At 33.7% G+C, this 11410-nt stretch overlaps 1 protein-coding gene and 1 pseudogene across 2 annotated transcripts; one reads left to right on the top strand and one right to left on the bottom strand.

Moving 5' to 3' along the window:
* The first annotated feature begins 3740 nt into the window (after positions 1-3740).
* Positions 3741-5431, top strand: LOC143613280 (transcription elongation factor 1 homolog). The gene is made up of 4 exons (XM_077087034.1): positions 3741-3883; positions 4819-4889; positions 5034-5055; positions 5164-5431. Exons 1-4 carry the CDS (start codon positions 3771-3773, stop codon positions 5252-5254), a joined length of 297 nt encoding a protein of 98 aa, XP_076943149.1. The 5' UTR covers positions 3741-3770; the 3' UTR covers positions 5255-5431.
* Positions 5432-7990: 2559 nt separating this feature from the next.
* On the bottom strand, positions 7991-10456 carry LOC143613279 (transcription factor VOZ1-like; annotated as a pseudogene). Its single transcript, XR_013150084.1, has 4 exons — positions 10139-10456; positions 9918-10061; positions 9323-9845; positions 7991-8772 (listed from the first exon to the last, which is right to left on the bottom strand). The product of XR_013150084.1 is annotated as a transcription factor VOZ1-like (transcript).
* Positions 10457-11410: the final 954 nt, after the last annotated feature.

The raw sequence follows: 11410 nt of genomic DNA, 5'->3' as shown, positions 1-11410 counted from the left end.
GATATTGCATTTTATTTATTTGCCCGAAAAATTCCGAACCCATATGAAAAAATTAATGGCTTCGTCACTGTAATTCGATGGTAAATCAGCCGCATATGTCAACACCAAATGTATCCTTCCATAAACATTCAAGACACAATCAAGCAAAGGTTCAATCAAGTGTTATGAAACTTAAAAGTAACTAACCATCACTCAAGCTTCTGGAATATATATAAATATATATACTCAAAACTCAATCATGCCCAGTAAAATCCTACCGACAGCAAAGCTATAAGTAGGGTCTGGGGAGGGTGGGATGTAGGCACACCGTACCTCTATCCAAAGGAATAAAGAGGTGGCTTCCAGAGAGACCCTCGGCTCTAAATATATATATATATATATATATATATATATATATATATATATAAAAATATATATATATCTTAATCTTAAATATATATATAAACGAAAGCTCCTTAAATTTTCTCACGCCATTATATTGCTTTATTTTTAAACTAGCTTTAGAAACTCGTGTATTACACGGGATAAATTAATATATAAACTATAATGAATAATTTAATACAAATAAAAAAAAAGATAATTGAGTCTATTTATATTATGTAAAAAAATGTATTATAAATATAGTCGTTTTATATCATCAAATATATTTGAATTTTAAATTGAGAATGAGTTGTTATACCATCGGTATACAACAATGTTGTAAAAGTATGATTACAAGGTCGAGTACTCGCTACAAAGTATGTCACCGATGCGAGTTTCTGTAAATCCGCCTAATTACTAAAAATAAGTCAAATGTGGTCAATCTCAGCCACAACCACATCTTATCAGTGAACTTGGACCATATTGACTCAAAAAAATAAAACATAGCTCGTAATTCAATAATATTAAATAACAAAATTTCATTTTTTAATTAATGATTAGTGATTTTTAAAATATTTTATTATTTAAAAATGTATTTCTTTTATTTATATTAATATTCACCTATTTTGGTATAAATATTAGTAACTTATGATATTTGACATATATATAATATCCAAAAATTCATTATTTTTATATTTACCATGTCCGAGTACTACCCGAGTACTCCGAGTACACCCAACTCCCCAGTCGGCCGCCTAGGGTCTCCTAGCGACTTTTGCAACCTTGGTATACAATAATGTAGCTAAAGTCTTTCACAAAAATGTTCTATATTCCATACCCGGTCATAGGCAAAAAAGACACCAGATTTTCCTTTTTGAATAGCTTTCATGTTGTATAAACAATGTTGTTCAACTATCACAATAGTCTTACAATAAATTTAAAAATTGGAAAATTTGTCTATGATTTTAAGACTGAAGTTTTAAACCTGAATATTTGTAAAAAAATTAAAAAAAAATATTATAGTTTTCTTCAATATGAAGTTGTCTCAAAAAATTAAATGTTAATGTACTCTTTAAACATAAACTCTTTTATATATACATTTCAATTTTAAAGAAAATATATTTATGACATGAAATTATTATATTAATATTTTTTTTATATTAAGTATGTTTAGAATATAATTTACGACATTAATAATTCAATCAACGGAGATTGACCAATTAATACGATATGTTAAATTTAATATCAATACTATATTTAGAACCAAGACTTTTTTTCTTTTCCATCAATAGAAGATAATATAAATATATTGGTGAGAATTTGATAGTGAGAATTAACCTCAGAATGTCATGTGTCCAGAATTATTTCTTTTATTATTATAGGTAGTTGAAGGCTTCTCATGCATTTGACTCGAATTCATGAGTATGAGTCTCACCAAACCCAGATAGCCCTTAAACGGGTTATAACATCTCATTATATTAAAAATTAATCTAATATAATATTTGATATGAAAATCCTATAAAATAAGGAAATACTAAAAATTAATATCCATTTAAAAAAATATTATTTATAATTAAGAAACAATTTTATAGTAAAAAAAATAAGTGGGTCATGGGTCTCACTAAACCCATATAACTTTTAAACCTGGTATAATATCTCATTTATTTGTGAAACCTTTTTATCATTAAATCCTAAGTATATTATTAACTTTTCTACAATAAATAAAACTAAAATCCAAAAATATATATAAACATTTAAACGAATAATGTAAAACAACATATGAGGATGCAAATAAATTACAATACATGTTGCGCGCAAAAAAAAGGAAAAGGAAAGAAAAACTCTATAACTAAGAATCTTAATCTTAAATATATATATATATATAAACGAAATTTTTAAAAACTCTCTGGTTACTTCTTACATTCTTTCAAGCCACCGGATTGTTTTATTTGTAAATGAAGGTTTCTCATGCATTTGACCTGAATTTATGGGTATGGGTCTCACCAAACCCAGATAACCTTAAACGCGTTATAACATCTCATTATGTTATAAAATAATCTCACCTTGATATGAGAATCTTATAAAATAAGGATATACTGAAAATTTATATCCAATTTTTTTAAGAAAAAGATATAATTTATATTAAGTAATAATTTTATAGTAAAAAAAATAAGCGGGCCATGGGTCTTACCAAACCCGTAGCTTTTAAACGGGTTATCACATCTCATTTATTTGTGAAACCATTTCATCATCAAACCATAAGTATTTTATTAACTTTCTTACAATAAATAAAATTAAAATATAAAAAAGAAAAATATTAGATCACGAAAAAGAAACAAAACCCCCGTAATACGAGAGATAAAAACTAGTATATTTATATTTTCTTTAAAACTCTTATAAATTAGTTTCATTTAACTTTTAGGATTGGATTATGCACATAATCAAATGTTTATGTGCATTAATAAAAAAGAATTATTGAGGAAGAGTTTTAACAACCAATGAGCTATAGCTCAACTGATATTGAAGGGGACGTTTAGAATTGGATGAAAGCTGCGAAGTCTCAAGTTTGAATCCGATCTCAACCGGGTTTTACCTTAGTAGGCCTTTGAGCTGTGAGTTTTTACCGAAACATGAGATGGTGGTAGGCTTTTGTCATTAGATTACCTTGGGTAGTCAAGCTTTATTCGCTCGCTGATTGTTAAAAAAGCGCTTTAACAATCAATATTTGTTCAGTTTTGATAAAAAAAAAAAATTAATAAAAAGATACAAACGTAAAACATAATATTACAGGGACTATAGATGAATAAAACAGAATAGTAGAGGTACCATTTAGTAACATTATATCGTATATATCTCTCCAACACCCGTCTACCCAAATTCAAGACTTTGGCGTTTCTAGGGCAAAGATTCAATCAGGTTCTAAACTCCTCGTTCGATTTTCTTTTTTCTTGATTAATTCGATTCCTCATATACAACTGTGTTTGAATTGTTTTTTAATTATTGTTTATGTTTTGTATTTGCAGATTTTAAGCTGCGTTTAATTTGTTCCGTTAATCCGTCTGGTAACTTCGATTCTTCAGTTATAACGAATTTTGTGTAAATCTTGTTATTTTATTGTGAAATGATGCTTAATAATAATTTAACATCTGTGTTGAATTATTCAGTTTTTATTGTTCTTTGCTCGTTTATGGTTTTTTAGGGTTTAATTTTCATATTTTCGTAATCGATTTTAGCTGAAACAATTTTTTTGTAACGTCTGGTTTAAATATGATTTTGCCTTTTAAAAGGAATATGAAATTAGGTAAAAGTATTAGGGTTTGATATATATTTTGTTTTGTTTAATTTCATGTTATATCTAATGGCTGCAAGTTTTGATTTGGTGATGGTGGTTTTGTTTTCAGTTTTGCACTATGGGAAAGAGGAAGTCCAGAGCGAAGCCGCCACCCAAGAAGCGGATGGATAAGCTCGACACTGTCTTTAGTTGCCCCTTTTGCAACCATGGAACCAGTGTCGAATGTCGCATGTAAGCGTTTATTCTTTATTATTTGATTTATTTTTGGATTCTGGCATGTTAGTTAGGAGATATCTAATATGATAAGAACTGAGAATCTGAGATGGTAAAATTAAGATAGTAGGTTTGATTCGAGATAGGCTAGTATCCAATTACAAAGGTGACAAGATGTAATTTGATAAATACAACATCGACATAAACCCTAACACTAATCTATACGGGTACTACAGTCCCACGATTCTCTTTTCTATTTATGGTAACTGATTAATTGAGTTGACCCTATTTCTGGTCTGTTTAGTTGAGTTAACCTGCTTTGTGGATGTGTATCAGCATTAGATACTGAATGTTAGAATCAGATATCAGCTGTAAAATACAAGTTTTGGTAGATAGTGTCTGGTGTATGAAGTTGTAACAATCAAACATCAGTTATATGGCCAACAAGTTCTATTTTTTGAAGAAGCCGAAAGGACATTCTATGAAATTAGAATTTTTTTAGTTAGGAGCAAAGCTGTAAAAGTATACCAAATTAGGTTAAAAGAAGGTTTAAGTGATTTTCTTTTGCTCTTTGATAAGCTGGAACGAATCACTTGATCACTAAATTATCAGATTCTCTCATTCATTTGCAACTCTTTATGAATCAAAAGTTGGCAGTCGAACATCAAAATAATTACTTCTAGCTGTTGACATAAGCCATATATTTTCTACCCAACAAGGCGGATGCTTCAGATCCTGCTTGGACAAAACGGAAGATATTGTCAACAAATAAAAGAATGTCTTGTTCATTAACATCTCGAAAATATTCCGCCATAGTTAGGGCAGTCAAACCAACCCTCATACGAGCTCCCGGTGGTTCATTCATTTGACCGTAAACTAGAGCTACTTTTGATTCTGCAATATTTTTTTCATTAATTACTCCAGATTCTATTTGTTTTTTGTTTTGATTTCAGTGATATGAAGAACTTGATTGGTGAGGCGTCTTGCAGAATTTGCCAGGAAAATTTCAGCACTACTGTCACAGGTATCACTTTTGTGTTCTCTGTTTTGGGTACATTAAAAGTTATACTTAGTTACAAATTTTCTTGATTTGGTACATGAATATATATTTGTTTAATCAAAATCATCTGTTAGTCACTAATTTTGTTTTTCTTGTTTTTACTTGCAGCTTTGACCGAGCCAATAGACATGTAAGTTAAACTTTTTTACTCTCTCTCTCTCTCTCTCTCTCTCTCACACACACACACACACTGCCTGTGTTTCACTCACTGATGGTGGAATGTTGAAAACTTGTGCAGATATAGCGAATGGATTGATGAATGTGAGCGTGTTAACAACGTTGATGATGATGGGGTTCCAGTTGAAGATGATCCTGATTATAGGAACTGAATATGAGTGCTTAGAGAAATCTACTTATGCACTTGGGTATTATGTTTGGTTTTGTATTAGATGAACCTGAGACCTTATTATTACTATGTTTAAGTGGAACTTAGATTGGGAACCTGTTAAAAAGACCTAATCTTATGAATTTTATAAATAAACAAGTTTGTAAATATTAAGTTGTATTATCTTTTGATTGTGAGTTTGCTTCTGTGAGGTAGAATTGATCATAATGTGAGGGTTTGGTTGGGAAACCGAACTGAACTAATTCCGTAAGTTACAGAAACCCAACCTGACCCTGAACGGGATAGATGCCTATTCTCCTCATGACAGATTACAGTGATAGTATTACTATAATCGTTATGAATACCGTAATAAACTATAATCATTAGGGTGGGGTGGGGGTGTGTAATCTTGATTTGTGGGTTGGGTGGTGCAATTTGAACATCATGATGTGTTTCATAGTCAACAAAATATACTTCTTTTGAGTTTCTATAAAAAATGCTAGCTGATTCTGAAAGATTTGACACTGACCTGCAAAATACAAGATCGGACGTTAATACTGTCAAAATCTCATTCGTTCGTACATTCTTGGCTTAGGCTTGTAACTTCACTTCCTTTAAAACCTTGCCGCCTTTTTTTAGCAGAAGCTAAGCGTGCTGAGAAAGTTTGCTTCTGTCAGCCTTTATGTGCAACCGTCCGCCAGTAGCAGAAGATAGGGTTACTGTACATAGTTCTTACGGAAGCTCTTTTTTAACAGTCAAGTAGTGCATTGTATCTTATCTTATAGCCTGGCCCTTTTTAATTCAGTAGATAGAAGAAAGTATTAGATAAGCGAATGCTGATGTACAATTACGCTAACTATTTTAGTTAGCTGTTACATGATAATCTATTGAATAGGAACTACATAAGCTCAACTTGATTCATGACAAGGGATGCAGATAATTTGAGAATAACTGTACCCTATTGTTGGCATTAGAGTTGTCGATCTTCGGATGAGACGTCAAATCTATCATACGAAGGATCCTTGGCGAGCAACACAAGTAATCACAAGGCTGAGAAGACACTGAAAGAACACGAAATTGTATTTTTAATGATTGTATCAGATAATGTACGAGCAATCACAAATGGAAGAACTCAGGATCTTATTTCAAACCAATTCTTTAAACGGAATACTGTCTTTCCTTTTATACCCTTATCAACGAAATTACCATCAGTGTAGAGTATGTTGTTGTGTTTCCTTTTATACACTCATAAATGAAGTTACCATCAGTTGAGGGGTTTTATTTTGGTTCTTGAGGTCAAGAATCCTTAAGGTTGTTACTGTACTAAGTAGTGAGAATACTATAGAGACTAATGTTGTTCAGTATGAATACAACAGGGACTTAAGTGGATGTTGATGTATAACTACCATAATTACTTTAGTTGGCTGCTACTTGAATTGTAACATAAGCTACTTAAGCTCAACTCTATTCATAATGAGGGTTACACATGACATGATTTGATAATGCTTTCTTGTGATTCTTATTCTTCTTAGTCTATCTTGCCACTCGTGGCCCGAATAGTTGCTTGAACGTACACAACTTTTGTGTTTGAAGGACGAAGAGAGAATCGTGTTGTGTAGGGTGCTTTAATAGAAGCGAAGGGTAGACATGAATACATGTGGTGCATGAACAACAAAGAGAGTGTGTGGAAACGTCTGATGTGCTTCGATAGAGATGAAGGGTAAATCTGGACAATTGTGATGTCGGTTACAAAGGCGAATAGACTAAAGTCTAAACCCTTTTGTTGCACATATAAATATTATATTTGTGTTCTTTTAGCATAAGAAAACAAGAGTTATTATATTGATGGTCTTTCTGTCATTCTCTTTTTACGAATTTAAAGCTGAATATCAATCAATAATTACTCTATGATGTAATTTCATAATAACTCTACCCATGTATATAATTATTTTACTCAATTCTCACAATTAGCACGTTAATTTCATTTGTACATTAACATGATATACTTGGTTGAGCTGCTATGAAAGTCAAATGCATCATCATGCATGACGTGAAAAGTCATCGCACGAGCGAATCCAACTTATAAAATTATTAGATTAGATGTGAAAAATCATCGCACAAGCGAATCCAACATATATTAAATTGGATGCACGAGCGAATCCAACATCTAAAATTATTAAATTAGATGCACCGTGTAATGAATTAGATACACATTTATGTCATATATATGCAAGAAAGCTATCAAACGTAAGTAACGACACATTGCAATTAAGTTAAACACACACTCGGCTTTATATTTAAATGTTTGATACAACTGACAAACCTATCGTTGCAAATCCCTTCAGGGCTTTCGGATTGAAAAAACCATTGTAGTTGCACACCGCTATTGTAATAACTAATATGAAATTTGTCAACGCTATTTCTTAAAATAATAATACTAATTCATAAAAATTAACTAACCTGGTTGTAAAATTTACAACCAGATTAAAACTCATAACAAAATATTCACACCACCCTTCACAAAAATTAAGCCAAAGAAGAAAACCATGATATCACCTTGTCAGAAATTCATATATATACTCTAACAGACCACAAGTTACATAAAGCTGCCAATTTGAGCACAAATTAGCACCAAACCAAAGTTCTATAACCTGGGCCAATCATATAACCTAAATATGGCAAAAACCAACACAATCTTATTGTTGTTGCCATCACCACCATCATCATAACAAGAAAAACCGGTCCAAGAAAACCAAAAATAAGTAAGCAACACATTTCACTTTTCATATACCATTTTCCAACAGTTAGAATCGTGCTTCCCCTAAAACCAAGCACTATAAACGCACTCGAGCTTGACTTTGACTTCAACTAATAAGATAAACAAGACTTAATAATACCTCTTTTAACGCTTTTACCATCAGGTCAAGTAGTAACCGCCAACATCATCTACAAGATAATTAAACGAATCAAGACCGTCATTTGGTGGGGTTGGGTCATTTAGTGGGGTTGGGTCATTTGGCGGGATCGGGTTCAAAACAGGATGAACAATTGACCCGCCATTGTTGTCTTTCAGATTGGCTTTTCCTCTTCCTTTACCAGACCTTTTGTTACCACTATTACTATTACTCTTGTTCTTTTCCAACTGAAACTCAGCAGTAAGTCTTCCCATTCGCTTTTGAAGATCAGCAACCGAATCATTTGCAGTCTTTCCCTTTGGAGTTTTCTTACAATCAACGAGCTTGAGTTCAAGTCTATACAAAGCACAAAGATCAGATTTGCTGATTTCATACTCATATAGATGCCATTCATACAACTTCATGGGTTGCGGGTCCATGTAATAGGATCTTTTTAGCCACCCAGATTCATTCATCAACTGTTTTCTAGATTCATGCCAACCACGCCCATTGTAATCTGGAAGTGATCTCTGTTTTCTGTTCCCACTCTCAAACGCCCTTCAAGGTTTATCGAAAAATAACCACTCACGTAGTGTTTCACCATCAAAAAATGAGGTATCGAAAAGCTCTGAAAATAAAATGACCAAGAAAAGAAGAACATGTAAGACATGCAATATATAAGATGATAATCACATGACAAGAAATGATAAAGGTTAACAGGTTGAGCCGTTTATGGGTAGATGAATCGAATTCAGGTTACACTTTATCTCTACCGGGTCAAAAATGAAGACTTTTTAATCTTTTTAGCTAAAATAGAAGCAGGTAGAACACACGGAACGAGTCAAAAGTCACCCAAAGAGCAAAAATATCCTTAACTGTTCTATTTCAAAATTTAAACCATCATTTTAATAATATAGTTTTTCAATCATACTTTAAACACCATTTATTTATAAAACTTAGGAAAAGGATAAGGGTTAGCTGTGTCAAAGCTCAAGTTCTGAAATTCAATTATCAGTTTATCACTATGATAATATAGTTTTTAATCCACCTTAACACACTTGTTATTTACAAAATCAAGAAGACTTTGCGAGTAGTGCCAAACCCAACTTGACTCATCTTGACCCGCACTAAAAATGACCCAATACCCAACCTGACCCAAGAAAATAAACAAAACTAACCAGGTGCATTCCATGGAGATTTAGCAGTCGCAGCCCCTTGACATTCTGGAACACCAACATCTTTCCCCTGTGATTTGGCACTAAGAGCTTCAAACAGCAAAGAATCCTTCAACTCAATACCTTTAGGCCTTAACACAGGCGTCATCCCAAATTGACCTTCACTTTGAGCAGTTGCAGCATGCAAGCCACTGCAATAGTCAGGAAACCACCCTTGAGCGGGCCTGTCAGAACACCACCCCTGTGCGGGCCTGGGGCAATCCCAAAGAGCACATTTTGGGCCCAAGAAAGCAAAAGGTGGGGGGCTTATTATGGGCAAAACACCAGTCATCTGTTGTGGTACATCATCCTCTCCGCCCATTCCATCCAACCCGCCACTAAAAAAGTTGTCCTCAAAATATTGAGGTAAATCACAAAAAAGATCATCCAATTGATTAGCAGCATCATCCATATTGTTAACCCCTGAAAGAGAACCCTCACTTTTCTTAAAACCTTGTTCTTGAAGCGTCTGAGTTGCTAAAAAATCCTGCAACGTTTGTTACACGTTCCATTAGCAACTATTCATTCATACACAAAAGTATTATTCAAAATCACTCACATTTTGGAAAGTTGCATTTTCAGCAGCTTTACGTCCATCAGGATCAGGTTTCAGAGCAGCTAACCCACTGGTTGCATCATCTTCTTCATCACACGGCCGTAAAAGCCTGCTTATATCTTGAGAAAAACTCCCCACACTACCACCCTGCTTCAACAAACAATCAATAATATTTTTACACATCACATTCGATACTGATAATTACAAGATCTTCAACTATTAACCTGTTGCGAAGACGACGCAGGCGAAGGTTGATTAAGTTCATTCTTCCACTCTTTAAGCATCTGAATCACCTGTTCTTCACGCACCTACACGTCCGTCCCACGGCTCTCCTTCCTGGCACTCTGCAGATCTATACACATAACCTGCAGATCCTCCACACGTCTCTTCGCCCTATCTATGATCAACTTCTGCCTTGCACTTTTCCCCATTGAATTACAGTACAATAAACCCTAATCCTTCGTTTATCACCGATCGCCTGTCACAGATCAACAACAGCAACCTTCAATTCCACAAAACCAAAACACATACAAATCGCAACAAGTTCAAAGAACTCAGAACCCTAATTATAAACCCTAGGGAAGAATAAGACGTTATTGTAACGCCCTGGAATTTGACTGGTAGACAAAAATCAAGGAATCATCGGAAACTATACACTTTGGGGTTCTGGACGATAAGTTCGGAACCCATATCATTGGAGAAATCTGCTTTTATCATTTGAAATGTTTATTTTATAAAACGACATTTACGCCTGGAAAATATTAATTTTTATGCTTTTGAAAAATAAAATGTTCTTATTTAAAAAAAAAAAAAAAAAAAGATTTTAAATAATTATTCGGAAAAATGGTTTATAAAAGTTTTGCTGAAAAAGTTTTAGTTTGTTTAAAAACTTATGAACTCGACTAGTCTTGACCCGTCGGTAGCCTAAACCCGAACCCGAGTCACCCGAGTATTTAAGCGGAAAATCAAGTATTCTTACACCATCTCTTTCATTTCCACCAACACTTCCCACCCAAACACTCCCACTTCTAGAGAGAGAGTAGTGAGAGAAAGTCATCCAATCTAAGATTCGAGTCCACCAATCTGTTTATCGTTGTTGTCGGTAAGATCTTCTTGAAAATCATACGTTTTTACAACCAAAACCCGCCCCGAATCGAGCAAAAACTCCGACTTTTGTGTCAAGTGTGTTCTTGGTCAAAAACCGTCATTTTTGGTGTCAAAATGCAAGCTTTTGTGTTTAAAAGTACTAGGAATCGATACCCCTTTCAATCCCGAGCATTTCCATGTCAAAAACTTCGATTTTGGGTCAAAAATCTGGAAAATCTGGAAAACCCGTGGGTATCTCCGTCGCCCAGCTTGAAGGAGTCGAATCAGACTCATTCGATCGAACCAGTCGATCGAATCAGTCCAGTCGATCGAACCAGTCGATCGAATCAGTTCATTCGATCGAATGTGTCGATCGAACCAGTCCAGTCGACCGAATAGGAAAGCAACCG

This window comes from Bidens hawaiensis, unplaced genomic scaffold, assembly GCF_021521415.1.
Source record: "Bidens hawaiensis isolate Kalapana, Puna unplaced genomic scaffold, B.hawaiensis_p1.1 tig00037111_1, whole genome shotgun sequence".
Lineage (NCBI taxonomy): Eukaryota > Viridiplantae > Streptophyta > Magnoliopsida > Asterales > Asteraceae > Bidens > Bidens hawaiensis.
This window is presented reverse-complemented; position numbering and strand designations above follow the sequence as displayed.

Bases quoted from the DNA above. Each gene is read 5' to 3' on its own strand.
- LOC143613280 (XM_077087034.1), top strand. From the start codon at position 3,771: ATGGGAAAGAGGAAGTCCAGAGCGAAGCCGCCACCCAAGAAGCGGATG. The intron at 4,890-5,033 runs GTATCACTTTTG...TTTTACTTGCAG, and splicing joins TTTCAGCACTACTGTCACAG to CTTTGACCGAGCCAATAGAC. The intron at 5,056-5,163 runs GTAAGTTAAACT...AAACTTGTGCAG, and splicing joins TTGACCGAGCCAATAGACAT to ATATAGCGAATGGATTGATG.